Source organism: Doryrhamphus excisus, linkage group LG16 (assembly GCF_037039965.1).
Source record: "Doryrhamphus excisus strain RoL-2023G ecotype Guam linkage group LG16, RoL_Dexc_Guam_v1.1, whole genome shotgun sequence".
Classification (NCBI taxonomy): Eukaryota; Metazoa; Chordata; class Actinopteri; order Syngnathiformes; family Syngnathidae; genus Doryrhamphus; species Doryrhamphus excisus.
In genome coordinates, this window is record NC_136372.1 from 15,795,427 (window position 1) to 15,813,253 (window position 17,827).

General features: G+C 44.7%; 1 protein-coding gene across 1 annotated transcript in view; it reads right to left on the reverse strand.

Moving 5' to 3' along the window:
- Positions 1 to 17,827, reverse strand: part of tnrc18 (trinucleotide repeat containing 18) — a 45,780-nt gene that overhangs the window by 27,525 nt on the left and 428 nt on the right. Inside the window, exons 2-5 of the mRNA XM_058050456.2 lie at positions 16,396 to 16,748; positions 5,628 to 5,768; positions 2,033 to 2,134; positions 196 to 1,923 (exon numbers count right to left, since the gene is read on the reverse strand). Of these exons, the coding sequence (XP_057906439.2) occupies positions 196 to 1,923; positions 2,033 to 2,134; positions 5,628 to 5,768; positions 16,396 to 16,603 (2,179 nt within the window). The 5' untranslated portion in view covers positions 16,604 to 16,748. The remainder of the gene's footprint in view (positions 1 to 195; positions 1,924 to 2,032; positions 2,135 to 5,627; positions 5,769 to 16,395; positions 16,749 to 17,827) is intronic.

Genomic DNA, 17,827 nt, shown 5'->3' on the forward strand with positions numbered 1-17,827 from the left:
ATTCCAAAAAACATGCTAGGTTAATTGGCTAATTGGTTAATTGTCCATAGGTATGAATGTGAGTGTGAATGGTTGTTTGTCTATATGTGCCCTGTGATTGGATGGCCACCAGTCCAGGGTGTGTGTGAGGGGAAGTTCTGGGTTTGATTTTCAGTCTCGAGAGGACATATACATAAATACTTAGAGCCAAATTACCTTTAATAGCCGTCGGCATCAGGGGCCTCTGAGGGTCCGAGGATCCGCTGGTCTGTTTACTGCTGCTGCTGTCTCTCTGCCGCGCTACGGCGACAGCGATGCCAACCGGAGGGTGGCGCACCTCTCCCTCCGCCTCCCTACCAAAGGAGCGGGCGCTGTCGGGGCGCTCCTGCTCTCTTTTCAGCTGCGGCGGCACCCTCAAAGATCCGGTACCGCTTGACACTACGGCTGACCTCTCTCGTTCTCTTTCGCGTTCCTCCATCCCGATGCTGGCCAAACCTCCGAAGGGCCCTCGTGTGTCTGCTGTGTGTCTCGATGAGGAAGAGGAGGCGGGGCCCTCGGCGGCAAAATTCCCGCTGTATTTAATGAGACTCTGCATGGCTGAGACCTCTGCGGGGCCAGAAGTCGCCCCACCTGCTCGCTCCCCCCCACCAGGTCGGTAGAGGCCTGACGGGTCCAGGTAGAGTCTCTGGGTTCCTTCCTCGCCCGTGCGGCTCTGTCCGTGTTCGGCGGGGTGTGTTTGTGGGGAATGTCTGTGTGCGTGAGAGTTACTGGCGGGCCGGTTGCTTGTGTGCGGGGAATGGGAAACTTGTGCGTGTGTTGTCTGGCTGTGTGGGGAATTGAGCGTGTGTCCGTGTTGGGCGGCGAGAGCCGCCATGTGACTGGTAGCATAGTTGGCCAACGGACTGATGGAATTCCAATTTCGCTCTCCCCCAGTCCGCTCGAAGCCCAGACGACTCGAGTGCTTGGACATGTCCCGAGCCTCTGGGCTAAACCTTGATTGATTGGACGAGTGAGAGGAGTCCTGGCCTCGTTTGCCGACGGAACCGTTGGAACAGATTACAGAACCTTCCTCTCGATGATTGCTTGAATCGCCAGACTGGGACAGCCGAGGATGTTCAATCGAGCTCCTCTCGGAAAATCTGTAGCTTTCCCTTTCGAGCTCTTTGTCACTCTCTCGCTCTCGATCTCGATGTTTGTCACCGTGCTTGTTGTCGCGGGCCTGCGAAGCGATTTGGATGGGCCCAACCCGCTCATCATAAACCTCCACAGAAGGCACATATGTCGGCGCGCTGACTCTTTGCTCTCTTATAGACTCTCTGGGCGTGTGGGGGTGGGGCAAAGCAGTAATGGAGGGCTGTAGTGCGGGGGGAAGTGTGTAAGAGAAGGGCAGCGTCCCCGCTGATGCCGAGTCGCTCCTCCTTTGTCGCTCCGAGTGAGAGGCTGTCAGCAAGTTTGAGTTATTAGAGTTTCCGTTATGCGAGAGATGGTGGGCTCTCGAGCCGAACTCCGCCTCCCGGCCCCCTCTGTCCGATTCTTGTCCAAGGAGTCGGGGTGTGCTTCCGCCCCCACCTGGAGGGAAGGAGGACAGCGTAGGTGATGGCCTGGACCTGGGCTCCACTGTAGAGGGTTGAGAGTGGGATTTCTGTTGATGGTGGTGAGGATGCCAAGCATCTCTCTCTGTGTCCCTTTCCCTCTCCCGCTCCCCACCCCGCGCCCGGCGGTCTTCCTCACTCCTGCCATCAACAGTGAGGTCCACCACGCTATGCGGTCGCAGCTCCTCTCTGGACCGCTCTCTGTCTCTGTCCCTCTCTACCCGGTAGGACCGGTCTCTGCCTCCGTCTCGTGATGCCTTTTGGGGCGGCGTGGAGCTGGATAGTGTCCTCGGGGGAGCAGATGGAGGGTGGAGGGATGACTGACTAATAGCAGCTGGCAGGAAAAAGCTCTCTAGAAACACACAAACATCCATAAGTACACAATTAGGTCATGAAGAAAAATAAACATTGAAGACAAAAGCTATATTTTGATTAGGGGAGGCAAAAAGGTAGCGACTGACCTTTATGGGAGTCGTAGAGGTGGTTTTGGGAGATCGAGGGAGGGTCCAAGTGTCCCAATGACAGGTAGGGGTTGGCGTACAAGCTGCCGTGAAGAGGGTAGCCTTGAGACACAAACACAACACACTGTAGTTGAATTATGACATTTATAACAGAAAACATATTTTAATCTTTTAAGGGTTAATGCAAAAATACTTGCTAATACCGTATCTCTCATTTATCATGGATAATTGGTTCCACACTCGACCATGATAAATGAATTTTTGTAAAGTAGGACTCCTTATTAATAAATGGAATCTTTTCATAGAGCATAAAAAACCTGCTTACAACCTTCTAAATACATTTTTTAACATTATTAGAGCCCTATAGACATAAAATAACACCCCTATAACCACCTTTACTCTCATATTACCCAATATAGTAGACATAATAAGCTCAAATAAGCTACTTAAAACACAAATAAGACTGCTACTTGGGCGTAAATGTGTTGCAATGTTAGGGGAGTTGAGTGGCCGGCGGACAGGAAGTGATATCAGGGGTACAGAGTTGAGTTGAAACATTAGCCTGTGTTGTCATTTGGGATTTTAGTAAGGGTTTATTGTGTCTCGTTTATTATCAAGTCTGTTGCTTGTGTATCATCACATCTTCTGAATGCCTTATATTAGTATTTTAGTTACAGCCGCCCCCCCGCAGGGGGCCCGCCCAACTATTTGTGAAGCACTGTTTTAATCCAGTACACAAGTAAATGGCTTTTATTATCATCAGTGAAGTCAAATTACAAACACAAACACTTAACGTGTCACGACTGGCCAGCTACAATATATACACTTAATAAACTTCCGAGTATTTTATATCCGAGTGCTCCGATGAGAATTCTTCAGGAACGGGAAAAACGGGCTGCAGCTCCTCTTAGTCATTTTACCATTTTAAGTAATTACAGAGCATTACATCTATCTGAGCAAAAGCAACACACTTGAAATGAATCTATGTAATTGCTACTTCCATAAACCGACCCAACATACAGCACATGAGTTAATGCAATGTACGCTATTAGAGCAGCAAGATGTTTTCACTAATGATCCGAGTCTAATGATAGCCTGCATCACATACATCTCCTCATGAGTTCAAAATAATTGTATCAGTTCATGTGTGGGACTGGAAATATTAATGTGATTTTTTTTTTCTAAATTCCCATCTGGATGATTTGGTTTCACATTCACTGAAGTTGTTGTGCAGCACGAGAAGAAAAAGACTGAAAATGAGGTCATAGTCTGAATGTTTATCTAAGCCGACTATTTAAGCATGACAAGATCAGGCAAATCCCATGTCAGGCTTTGCGAGCTCTTTTCTTTGAAATGTTTTCCGAGCATCACCTCCACCTCACGTCGCTGCATTCACGGGGGTCAGCAGTGGGCGCAAGTCTGCCTGACAGCCAGCTGTTGCTCTCAGAGACTAGATCTTAATATAGAATTGAAGCTCTGCCTTTTATTTATTTTTTTTTTTGTGTGTGCTTTGTATCGCCTGTGCTGACTGGTGTCACCAGATATTCCCACACGGCCTAGGAACAACCGCGCCGAGGCATCTCCAAAACACGCTGCAGTCATTCCAGCGTGAAAAGCTGAGGAGCAGAACCGACGAATAAATCTGTCTATGGTGTAAGAGGAGGAAATTGAGAGGAGAGCAGTGGGGGTGTCAGTGCATGGTGAAAAGCACGAAAGGTAGAAATATATTAGGGAGTGTTGCACAGAGGGGGGGTGAGTGTGGTGTAGCTTCATTTAAAACACAGCAAACAGCGACCCACTGATCTCACACAGCTTTCATACAGAGCTCCTGTGAAGCGTTGGTGTGTCCTGAGTAGATCAAAAATCTACTGCCCGGAAAAGCTTCCAGTTTTTTTTTTCTAACCTCTGCTGCTCTTACAAGGCAGACATCGGGCATTAGGAAGCCGTGAAGGATTCTATTCATATCAGAGTCCATGACTTCTTCGGTCCACGGTGCTCGGGGTTTTAAGCTAAGATTACAGTGCCGTGAAATACGGGCTAAATTTTAAGTGAAAAGTATCATGGCCTCCTGAATATGAAGTCAGTCATGGTGTATCATTCTATATTCTGTGAGCTACAAATGCTCATTGTGTAGTAATCCACAGATCCACAGGGTGTGGATCTGCATCATCCACACACCATGTAATCAGTATTGGACTTAAATCCCAATTGGAATCTACTGTATTTCTCCTTCTAGAGTAGGGGTGTCCAAAGTGTGGCCCATGGCTCATTTTCGGTGGCAACATATTCTACAGATAAAAATAGCCACAATCAAATAATAATAGGAATATCTTTAACACTATAAATGTTGTGATGGCTCGCCTGTTGCTTACCCCTGGCCTGCCGTTGTATCCTTGCAGGTTGCTGTGGCCGTTATCAAATTTGGCAATCAATTATGGCCCCGTGTTTATGCAGAATGTTATCAAATATATATGTGTGTGTTTTTATTGCCACGGTTACGCAAAATGTTACACACTATACCAAAGATACAATCAATAATAAGTATGAGGAATATATACGTATACCACAAAGCTGAGATGTAGACTGTTTTTTCCTGAATAGCTTAGCATATATTGACCCACTTTGACTTGATTTAAAGTGTTTAATGAATAATGCTAACGGTAATGGTTTAATTTAATTTGAACATGCATCAGATTACAATTGAATGCATCCCATAATCAGTTCACAGTTCCACATGTCCAAAAGGAGTAGGAAGAAGCAAAGCTTTTTAAATCCTACCCCTCTATCTGGTGCTTTTACAATCAGTAACTGTTACATTTGTTTACTTCCTGCTTTCCTAATATAATTTGGATTTATTTTAGTTTTATGTAATTTTTTAAAAACTTAATTTTATTAATTTTTATTCATTTTTTTGTGTGTTGTGTGCCAAAGTACGAGGTTATATGACCATACAATGACATATAAATAAAAATGTAAAGAATATCATAGTGACATGTATTATACACATACTATGCGATCCTCAATGGTAGAATGTTTGGACACCTCTGTTCCCAAGATCTTTCTAAATGACTTTATACCACTATAGACATAAATGGGAGGGACGCGTAAAGAGGGCACGCGCACACACACGTTCAATCACTTCATGAAGTTAAGAAGGAGAGGACAGAGGACAAAGACGTCCCAGGAGGAGACAGCCATACGTAGTACATGCATGTGGTGTTGAAAAGCTAGGTCAGGAGAGAGAGAAATGTTGAAAAACTGGGGCAGGAGAAGGAGGTGAAGCACATGTTGGGCAGGAGGGCGTAAAAAAAGAACAAGCGCCGTATATCGCTACACAGCAAGACGTGGCAGGTGAAAGCGAGACTGGCTGACTGGAGGACATAGGAAGGGAGACACATTTAGGACAGGAGCCGAAGCCGGAGACATAAATGAAAAAAAAAAAAGGATCCCACTGGAAAAAGTGATGAGTTCGAGAACAAGAACAGACCTCCACTAGCAGAAGGCTGAAGCGGGGTGTCGGCGTACTCCTGACAACCAAAACGTCACTCGTGTCTTTTATGGTGGTTGATTGATGAAGTGCTATGTATGTATTTACCTTCGTGAGCGTGCGATGCCCAGAGCGGCGCCATTTGCAAACCGCTCGGATTGGCTGATCTGTACGCAGGCTCAGAGGTCAAGGGGGAGGGGCTCGGATAACCCGCCATGAAGGGATTGGATCCAGTCGGGAAGGCATCACCTGGGAAAATGAACAAAGACTGTTAGTCTCCATAGTAACCATAACTATCGAAGTAATCAGAAACAAAAGGTAATCAATACATGCTGACTTTACCCTGTAGCCTTGTGTGTTTATAATCAATGCCTGCCAATGTTTCCATGCAGGAGAAGTCTGCTTTAATTAAGTGTAATTACATTATTACTCAACCGCCACGCACTCCCGACCTTTTTAACCACAACCACAAACAACAGGTGGACTTTGGCTCTGCGAGGGAAGGAAAAGCAGCGGAGAGGGAGTTCAGAAATGCAACTTACAGACGCCATTTTTGTCGGCTTTGCGGGAGAACTCAACCTAATAATAATATTTTTTTTCTCCCCAAGGGCACCTTGTGTTGAGCTGAGCCAAACTATGCCGCATGGATTTGCATTTCAACGACAGGTTTAAGTGCATGGCGGGCATTTTCAAGTCTCGACGTGTTTCATTGTCAGGGCGATTGCAGGTTCTAATGAAACGTCCTATAAAGCTAAATATTATTTATTTCAAGTTTTTCAGTGGATCATGCCCAACAATTATGCTATTATTTTGTTGCACTACCAGCAACCACAGGTGATGGCAATAAAAGATGACCACATATCAGCCTATGGAACCTATGGAACTATGGTACAAGTATCTCTAAGTCAACATTAATAATAAAAAGACAAAGAACGCTGACTTAGTCTTTATGTGAAGTGATTCACATGCAAAATATGTACGTATCTTCCCCACCTCCATATCGTCTCCATCTCTCTAAATGCACTGGTCCAATTGACTAATTTTTACACTTGGACAGATATGATCGGTATGGAGAAAATGATTCCAAACACACAAATCGGAAGTGGACCAACAGCACAGGAAAAACCGGTTTCTGGTTACAATTTCTGGTTAAAAAAAAAAAACCAGTCAGTTCCGTGAAATAGAGTGCTCAAACAAAGAACCCCCACGCGTTGCTGACTGTCTGGTTCTGTTGTGACTGCTTAATAAGCCGCCACGGGGCCAAAGAAAGTTGCAAGTGCCAATAAAACTATAATTGTAAATGTAATGTAATAATGTAAAACTATAACTACAGTGGTGCGTTGGTTCGCTAACCAAAACTATAACTACAGTGGTGCCTTGGTTAGCGAACCAACCGAAACGTACTCTAACCAAATAAGTTTAAAAAAATCAGGTAAATCCAATTAATCTGAAAGCCCGGAGTCTTTTTTCTTAGCAGTTTTTTGTAGTGTTAGTTCATAAGGAGTTACAGAGTCAACTGCTGATGACATCATAGACAGATGACGGAGCTGACTTGTGGTTCAAGGACGTTTGGTGATGCAAATGCATTAAGAGCGTGGCTGGACTCGGTTGTATTAAAAACACATCAAGACAACTGAAAATGTACACAAAACACGGCAAAAAGTTGGCGTACATTTTTTCCATTTATCAAAAAACACTAATCAAGATTCCACTGTATTATTCTCTAAAAAAATGTATTTTTTGCTGATATATTTGGGTGTCTGGATTTACATTGGCCTGCACGGTGGTCGTGTGGTTAGCGCGCAGACCTCACAGCTAGGAGACCTGGGTTCAATTCCAGTGCATGCGTGGGTTTTCTCCGGGTACTCCGGTTTCCTCCCACATTCCAAAAACATGCTAGGTTAATCGGCGACTCCAAATTGTCCATAGGTATGAATGTGAGTGTGAATGGTTGTTTGTCTATATGTGCCCTGTGATTGGCTGGCCACCAGTCCAGGGTGTACCCCACCTCTCGCCTGAAGACAGCTGGGATAGGCTCCAGCACCCATGCGACCCTCGTGAGGACAAGCGGTAGAAAATGAATGAATGGATTTACATTATTTCCTATGGGGAAAAACTGCCTTGGATTTCATACGTTTTGGTTTTCATCTGACCTTTTTGGATGAATTAATGATGACAACCGAGGTACCACTGTGTTCCCTTAAGGGCTCAATATGATTAGATTCTATTAGATTTATTTCAGATTCAGCAGCCGTCATTCCTAATGTGATTATTACAATAAACAGACCTCGGTTGCACCATGATGATGTCCACTGCATCTATTTAATTTACGCTAACCGCATTATAGACAGGTTGCACCGGCAAATCCAACAACCTTAAGACCTGACTCAGCACGGGTACTTTCTTTTTTATCAGACTGCTTTTAAGAGTAGGCTCCTTCCAGCGCTATCGGACCATTAGTAAACTTTGAACTGTTCAACTATTATTGCCCCCGCTTGCAATCGCACACCTCGAGAGCTGGAGAAAAAAAAAAAAGGCTTCGTGTTTGGCCGAGGTGTCCCACCACCACCATCTCCCTCCCCGCCCCCCGCCCTGCCCATTAACCGAAAGCAGCGCACAGCCATTACCCTGATAAAACTAACCATGTGTGTAGGGGAAAGGGTGCTTTTGCCTCATCTACAGAGAGGGGGTGGGGGGTGTGCATTAGTCCTGTGGGACCCAAGACACACGCCGTGGAGAATTTCTTTCTTGCGTTTAAATCTCTACATTAAAACAGCAGCACGCCGGCGCGCACATGCGCAGATGTGAAAATCAATAACAAATGCAAGTTGAGATCCATCCAGGCACTGTCCCGTTACACACACACACACACACACACACACACACACGCAGGTTTTACAGCTTTAGTCACGTTCAGCATGTTCAACAGTTCTGTGCGGTTTTGCTCTCCGACGGCGATACAAGCACACGTTTCGGATGTAAACACACAGATGCACAAAGTGTGATTAACCTTCACATTGTCTCAGTCAGTTAACTCTGCTGGAAAGCCATCCCACCCCCACCACCCCCACCCCCGCCCCCATATCTGCACTGCATCAAGACACAATTTTAAAAAAGCGTTGTCACTACTATTTAACAAAGACGGGACATTAAAGTCGACTAGGTCCTGATTTTATGTAGGCTTTTTTTTACTTCTTTAAATTATAATCCATGTTATTTTAGTGATGGTGAACGGATTTGCGTGTTTACTGTGGGAAACGCTTGCTACACATCTGAACCGTAACCGGCGTTGCATCATTGTCTGGAACAAGTAAACAAACTCAAATTGTTTAATTCAAGCCAGGCTGGCCCGTCAATTATTGTATTATTATTATTATTATTATTATCTTTGTACCACGAGCCACAACAGCAACAGTCTGACTGCAGTATTGTGTGAAGTCGCTTGTTGATGAGGAGCGGGTTTCGCTCTTGGCGACGAGCCTTTCTTTTTCACAGACCACTGTACCGTCTTCTTGTTCATTTATTTCCATTACGGCTGTCGGCTGAGCAGCAGCAGCAGCAGGCTGAGAGAGTACAGTAAATAAAGCAGAAGATTGAATAATTTGAGGGGCAGGAACCTGAGCCACTATGACACTATGCAGAGTGAGTATTGTAGAGTACAGTGTTTCCTTTGCCGTTGAACAGCAGGATGAAATTCAACACTATTATTCCACTAGCTTGTTTATCTGCCCTGCTGTAATCCTTATTATTATTATTATATATTATTTATTTTGGATTATTTATTTTGATTTTTACTTTTCCAACATTTCAAATTCTGACGTTATAAGTCCGCTAAAAAGAAATGGACAAATTAAATGATGCCCCCCCCCCCACCACCACCACTGGTGAAAAATCCTGTTACATGTACCATTATGGCAACATTCCACTTCTTATGGGGGGGTGGCTCAAGTGGACCCTAAAAGGTCTTGGTTCGATTCTTCGTCCTCGTGTAATCGCTCAACATATCACTCAATTCAGCAATCATTTTCCGGTTTTAGATTCCAAAATTTCAAATTCTGTCATTTTTTTTGTGTCTGAACCCGGTGGCTGCTGGTTCTATCCTCAGCCCATGTGCAATCTGAACATATTTAATACATTTCAAACAATCGTTTTCTGCTTTGACACGCACAACAGTTGAAATTCAGATTTTTTATTTATATTTTTTATTAGTTCCGAACTCAAAGATTGCTGGTTCAATCCTTGATTTTACATTACAAGTAACATTCTGCTTGTTTCGTACACAGTGGCACGGCTCAGGGTCAGAGTGGTTATCTCCCAGCCTGTCGATCCTTAGCTGAATAATAGATTTCAACATTCATTCTATAATATAGTAGTCTTACATGAAAACATGTTGATTATATCCTTTATAGCACTACGTTTCAGTCCTGAGTTTAAGAGTTTAAGTCAACAATACATTGGAGTTCCTAATTGTTACCTGGTGTGTACGCACCACACACCCAGTACCATACATACAATGTATCCAATGACCACCTGCCAAGGATGAAGGGGGGGGGTGGGTTAAGTCCGTCCCCCACAGCAGATCACATTCCTTCAGGCTAAAGACCAGGTTCTGTGTAAAAAAAAAAAAAAAAACACACCCGCTGAGCAGCACAGTTGCCCCAGTAGAGCACAGATCAGTCCCAGGCATCGCAGCTGCCTACAGGCCCAGCAGGCTCCATGTGTGCACCGACACACACGTATACTTTGTTCTCCAAATCCGAATTCCCTTTTTTTTTGCCTTCCTGCGCGGTCGATGGGGAGGGAAAAAAAGAGGGGCGGGCTAAATACAAGAGAAAACATTTGTTCTCCTCGTTCCAGAAACAACATTCAAATGGTAGCTTAAAGGGAACTGTAGCTTTAAATGTTTGGGGAATTAGTCTCGTTACCTTTGTCGCTTTTTCTCCCTGCCCTTTTCCTTCCTTCATCTCGAACCCTTCACAATGCCATATCCACACACACACACACACACTACACGCACACTACACACACATACTTGGCTGCCACTTCACAAGATGGTTACTTTGCCATATTGGGATGAGTGAGTTGCCAGGAAACATGCTCCGACTCCAAATATGTTCTAAGCCTCCATATTCAGATCCTCGATAAAAGCGAAACCGAAGGCTTGTTAGAAATCAATTTGGGAAAAGATGCTGCCTTGGCAGGACTTGGGATAGGTGAAGTGAACTGAGGGAGGACAAGAATCATGGACGCGAGTCGATGAAAGATGAAACAACACAATCCAATCATGAAAATATATATGGGAACAAGTTCAAAAAGCAAGCGAAAACTCTTATCTAAAAAATGCCCTCCACGCACGAACACACACCATCTGTTATCCATCAGTAGTAGGAGGGAGACTTGGGGGAGTGGGTGGGTGTGTGGGGGCATCAATTGATTTCTGGTTTTTATTCCACTAAAAAAAAAAAAAAACATACAAAGTGCAACACTCTGGTCTGCTTAGCATCTCTTACCCGCACGCTGTCGCTGGTAACAGTACAAAGAAACGTTTCTTTCCATAAAGGCTGCTGTCCCACTAATGAGTCACGGATTCAAACTTATAACAGATATTCACATATCTGAAAAACAGGCAGCGTGTTGTCAGCAAACCAAGCATGGGGCTGATCTGCTTTAGATTACTTCAGGCTGCAACCCACCCCCCCCCATGCCCCCATCCCACAGATTCTCATGCTTTACGAGAGGCGGCATATTTCATAAATTAGACCAATTCGGTATCTGGAATAGCGACAATACTGTACATACAATTGGAATTGCGTCCATGACTACATCTTCCTAAGTTTTCTCCGGGTACTCCGGTTTTCCTCCCACATTCCAAAAACATGCTAGGTTAATTGGCGACTCCAAATTGTCCATAGGTATGAATGTGAGTGTGAATGGTTGTTTGTCTATATGTGCCCTGTGATTGGCTGGCGACCAGTCCAGGGTGTACCCCGCCTCTCACCCATAGACAACTGGGATAGGCTCCAGCATACCCATGACCTTCGTGAGGATAAGCGGTAGAAAATAAATGAATGAATGAATGTGCACTTGGGGGGGGAGGTACAACAGTGAATCGCGCACACAATAAAACTAAAATAAAGTAAAATTATTCCAACAACATGCATGCTAGGTTAATTGGCGACTCCAAATTGTCCATAGGTATGAATGTGAGTGTGAATGGTTGTTTGTCTATATGTGCCCTGTGATTGGCTGGCCACCAGTCCAGGGTGTACCCCTGCTTCTCGCCCGAAGACAGCTGGGATAGGCTCCAGCACCCCCCGCGACCCCCGTGAGGAAAAGGGGTAGAAAATGAATGAATGTAACAATTTTTCCATTCAGTTAACGGACATTTTATTCAATAAATCACTAAAAAAAACAGGAAGCTAAACATATTAAAAGGGAAAAAAGTCAACATTTTACATTAAGAAAGCGAGCAAGAGTTTTGGCTAAAGTAGTTCCATAGACAACTTGCTTCGACGTCTGTTCTGAGAGACGTGTGGGTGGATGTCATTGGACATTGACCCGAGCCACTTCACTGACACTTTTTCTTAAGTAATTGCCGGATGGGGATAGCAAGAATAACTTTTACCCGCATCGGTGAGTACCTTTATCAGAGTTTCGCACAACAAAACATGCCTTTCGTTGACGGCTCCCCATTTAGACTACAGTAACTCCTATACAAATGACGCCTGGGTCACGGAGCTCAACATAGGTGAACGTAGCTTAAATGTGATACTGTTCCACTCCAGTGCTGTAGGTGGCAGTAGTTCCCGATGCAAATAGACTGCCCCATGACTGTTGGCTGCACTGCTTGGCCCAATAAGTCCTCGACAAACTTGTGTGTAAATCGGTTTGCGTATATTTTCAAGAAGATTCTACAAGCTGATTCGAAACTTCTGGTCCCCGAAGCAGCAACTGTAATTCTGTTAACAAACCAGAAAAATGTCATCAACACGCAACCTCTCCGAGGACGTAATAATGATCCACCTCGCCTCAAACCGTATATCGGAGTGACAACAAACAGACACCCACGGAACAAGCTTGGGAGTTTATGTGCACCAAAGACGGCGAGGAATGCTAAGACGGTGATATGTGTGTGTGTGTGTGTGTGTGTGTGTGTGGAGGACAGCTCAGCTTGCTTTCACAACACTATACACGGCAAGAGTAATTCTCATGTTTTATTGCAAATATGTAACCTTTTGTAAAAGCAAAGCGTGCAAGAGACTCAACAGGCCGGCGAAAAGACAAGACATCACACATCGTGTGACCTTTGTGTGTTTGAATTTGGCAGAGCGGACAAGTCGGCTAATGCACTGGGTATTTCAACATGCCACAGCACGCTCGTTTTCTCGGGTGCACGCGCACACACACGCACGCACACACACACACACACAGAGGTCTATCATTCTGGTGTTTGACAGCTGTGCGTGCAAGGTACGCTTGTGTGCCGTTTGTCTACTTTCTGACAGGTTTATTGTGGCAGGGCAGCAGTGCCTTGCGCTTTCTCTTAAAGAGCCGGTTTTCTTTCCTGAAAGATTCAATTTATCTAGGTGGGGATGTGTCCTCCGTTTTCTTGCACACACACACACACACACACACACAGAGAAAAACTGTGCCTCGTCACATATAAACACACACTCACTACATTAATATTAACGTAAACAGACACTATCCAAGCACCGTGGAAGATAAATTGGTATTGGCTGAGACAACACGGTCCTGCCCTGCAAGCTGCATGAATTATACTTAGCGTGTGTGTGTGTGTGTGTGAGTCAGAAAGAGAGAACATTTGAAGGGCTACCACATTCATCTAACTGTGTTGGAGTGTGTTGTGGTCAGGATAAATCTCTCTGCTGCAAGTCCCAGAGGGAAACCCCCCGGCCCGAGCAGCACTAAGCACAATCACATGCTCCTATTCCCACACACACACACACACACAAGACTACAATCCTGTCATCCCAGCATCTCCTCGCACACAAACAAACATCAGCTCTTATCCCCTGAAAAACAAAAACAATGCATCCCACCTTGGTTTTGCACAATTGAGTCTTCTCACTCGGTTTGGTCGCCCCGTTCCAAACCCCCACCTCTTCCCCACCACCCCCACTCACTCCAGTCTTCAGTGGCTAAGTATGGATTTGTTCCAAAAGCTACTCCTGAACATTGAAAGCTGCAATGGACAATTGCTTTCATGCAACAGCAAGTCAACCGCCACTCACTTTTTTGTCAGTTTGTGCCTTCATCTGCAATTTATACCCTCACATGAGGCGATGTGCATTATGTCTCCAGCAGCTGTTTGGGTGGGGGGGTGGTAGACATCACACACTTTCTGGGAAATGCACTACAATTGAGCACTTAGGACTAAAAATGTTGCTCAAGTAGGGCAGAAGAGAGTGGGGGGGGGCTTTTTTTTTCAGTGTATTGTGCAAGAAAACACTGTCTTGACTGTCTTTGACTGTCTACACGCTTTATAAAACAGTCAGCGAGTGCCTTCCAGCTTTAAGCGTCACAGCAAAGAGAGATCATTTCTAGCCTCGTCTCATTCATCAGCGCAGTCAAATTCGTCTAAGTCCTACATCTGCTGCTCTCCGTGCACGGGGGAGGCAACAGGACAGATGGCCTCAATCTGGCAACGGAGGCTTCAGCAGACTTCCAGTAGAGAAAAATGTACAGCCACCAAAAAAAATTAAAAAAAAAAATGACAAGGATCATATCATTTTTGAGAGAATATACATGGGATGAGTGTTGCACAGAATGTCCCGTTTGCTAACTTGAGCTATTAGCAGGGATAAATTGTGTTGCGTAACGGGCACAGTTGCTAACATTGACATTCGTGTCATGTGACATGCAAATTAGGGAGGCACAATTGAGTCCGGTGGAAATTTAAGGCAAAATAAAAAAATGACGACCAAATATGCTGACTCACACTACTTAAAACAGAAACAGTCTGGTTTTCATGGGTTCATCAAGTTCGGGAATCGAGCCCTTTATGGTAATTAGAAGTGCGACATTGCAATCATTTGCAAATTACAAAATAACAGTGATGCGGTGTTTTATTATTGCAAGCACGGGACCGATACCTCGGATCCTGTTTGGCCGGTGTAATCTGTAGGGATTTGATATTGAAGAGCGGCCATAAAGCCAAACGACCTGTTTCTTACGGCGGTGTGTGTAGGCTGGTGAGCGTGCGGAGGGGTGGGGAGTCAGAAAGTGAGAGAGGGTCGATGTGCGTGGGCAGAAACATTCGCATCCCCGTTTGAAAAGGAGAGCTTTAAACTGCCAGCCTGGACTGTGACGGCGGCGGCGGCGGCGGTTGGGTCAATTTTACTTCACAAGCCTCCCTGCGGATACACCTCGTCATGGGTGCACACAATGGCGTGTTTTAGGTCTGTTTCACAGCCACTGAATTGGGGGGGGGGTTGAAAACATACGCTTTGCTTGAAAAAATACCCCTGTGTTACTTTTAAGAAAATCTACAGATCCGCAGCACGCTCAATCTTCTATCTTGCCTTCATCTCTGACATCTTACCGCATGGCTGAGTGGAGGGGGTTGGGGGGGGAGTGTGTGGGCTCTAATAAACGAACGCTTCAATGGCGAGTCCTGTGCAATACGTTTTGAAACATCCAAAGTCAAAATGCCTCTGAGGTTGTAAGAATTCATATTAGAACCTCGAAAAACCTCACAAAACTTGTATGAACGCTGTGCTTCAGTGTTTTTCTTCAACATTCATTGGAAGCTACAAACTCTGACATCACCTTCCATGTCGTTTTGGTTATTTTAGCTCGAACCCCGCCTGACATATACTTCATTGAAACTGCTTTGGACGACGACAACAACAACAACAACGACAACGACAACGAGGAACGGTGCTCATCTGAAACTCTACCATCTCTTGGGGGTTTACCGCTGAACAGAAACCAGAGAAACTGTAACTATATATGCATGTGCGGCGACATGACTTCAGGGGGGTGTAACACGATGACAGTATTTGTCAGACTTTCCATTTTCCACAAAAAAAAAAAAAAAACACCCAGAACCTACACACAACCTAAAGGCTTCTTTTGGCTTTCCATCTGGTTGGCCACAAGACAACATGCGTACATGCAAAACTTCCATTACTAATAGCGGGATTGGACATTACACGCTCAGCAGGGGGAATAACAAACACTGCGTTGATCTACTGACTGGTCAGGTAATTCAAAGACACTAAATCAGCTAGGAGAAACACACGCGGCGGGGAGGTTTAATGGTTTACAGCAAAGTGGCTTTATTCAGCTAACACATAAAATCATTCACCCCGGCCCTCTCCAGGCAGATTCCTACGAGGATGTGACACGGAATACCAGCAGAATGTTCCTTCTGTGCACATGCATTCTCACTGTCATAAACACTGCACTCGCTTCCAACAACCACCACCACCACCGCCCCGTCCGTCACATTGCAGGAAGATCACAAGTTTAACACCCACCCCTCGGCCTCTCACAAACACACACAAGCAACATTGGGAACATGAATGGCGGTTTAATGGTCCACATGCAATCCAAGAGCAGTGCACTCTGGCCTGATCCACTGCTGTGCTCCTGTTTGGGCCAAGTACTTTTCCACTCATGTCTTGCCCACTGAAACCGTGGGAATCATTCACACAATGCTGTTATATCTAAAAACTAGTTGTTTTTTTTTACAACCACTCCTCTTCATAAAGTCTACATCTGGTGTCGTTTTTCTCCACATAACATCATGCAGTAATAATAAACAAGCATGCAAAAAGACACATTTTTTAAGTTAATATGTAATCTTAAAGTGTATTTTATGGCAAATATAGTTGGATTATATACTCACTGTGGTGTGCATGCAGGTTAATGGCCGATGGCAAGAATTTTCCAGAGTGGAGAGGCGGCGGGTGGGTTGCGGCCAAGTGGCCGGATGAGGGAGGGATCCTCCCGGCTGCTGCTGCAGCCCCGAGTCGGTGAGGCTCCACGGCGAGTCCCGCCAACAACGGGGGTGGTACGTGGACGGATCGGGAAGCTCCAAAGTCTCTGCCATCCATTATCCACAAGGGGGAAGTTGGGGAAAGAAATAGTCCTTTCGGATGGGAGAACTATTCCGAAAAAAAAAGCCAATTTTGGCTATAATAATAATAATGTATTTACTTCTCCGGGAGATTCGGCCTCATTTTCAGCCATCATGCTGACCTGCGAAGCAAAAACGTGAAAAACTGTCGATTAGAAATAGTAAAATAATGACATTTATGTATTTTTACACTTTCAGCGACCAAGCACCCCCCCTTATGTACAATGACGCAGTTTGGAAAAACTGCTCAAAATTCACCGTTCAGCTTTCATTGATATTACGATTTTGCGACTTTAACCCAAAAGTATAGCTTTTAATGCGTGTTATAGATACATCGACAACATTATGATACCATGTTTAGCATACATGAAGCGCTCTTCCAACCCCCACGGTGCAACAGCGAACACTCATCCGCTTCGGGGCTTCGCTTGCCGGGGAAGGACGACCGAGAAGCACCGGTCAGTCGCTCCTCTCGGATATAAACATACTTTACGATTACACATAGCGTCACATTTTACAACATTCCCCCGTTCGATAGCTTCAGTATTTAACTATAATTTAACACTGCGTATATATTTACATCTTTTAAAAAAAAACAGCTGATATTGCAGCGATATTTATGGCGTTTTGTTGCGAACTATTTCAGCCCGGAGATCCGCAATGAGGCATGGGTGCTGTCCAAGGAACGCAATATTCCACTTAACGTTCGAAGACACATTGAAATATCATCATCGACATGAAAGGACGTCGTCGAATTATGATTTAATAGCGATTCTGTCCTAATACAAATTTAGATAAAACAGCTCATGCTCTATTTTAAATACGTTATGCTGTATTTTAAGATGTGTAGTTTAACTTTAAACGGGACTTTTTGGTTGGGGTTAAAATACATGTTGCATAATCTAAACTAAACGCAAACTCGCACTTTAATATAAACGTGGGTTATCTTGGTGTGTTTAAAAAAGGGGGGAAACAACAGCGAAAGTGGATTTAACCTTAAAAATGGCTCGCTAGCAAACATTTAGAGCAATGAATAAGTGACATAGAGGCGGGCGGGAGCTAAAAAATCTGATAAAAAAAAGAACCACAAACACACCTTTAACGCACTATGTATTATTATTATTATTAAATAGAGCTTGTGCGGAGTTAGACGTTATTTTGTGCTGCAATGTGTGTGCTTCGGTGGCGGAGAAACACGACA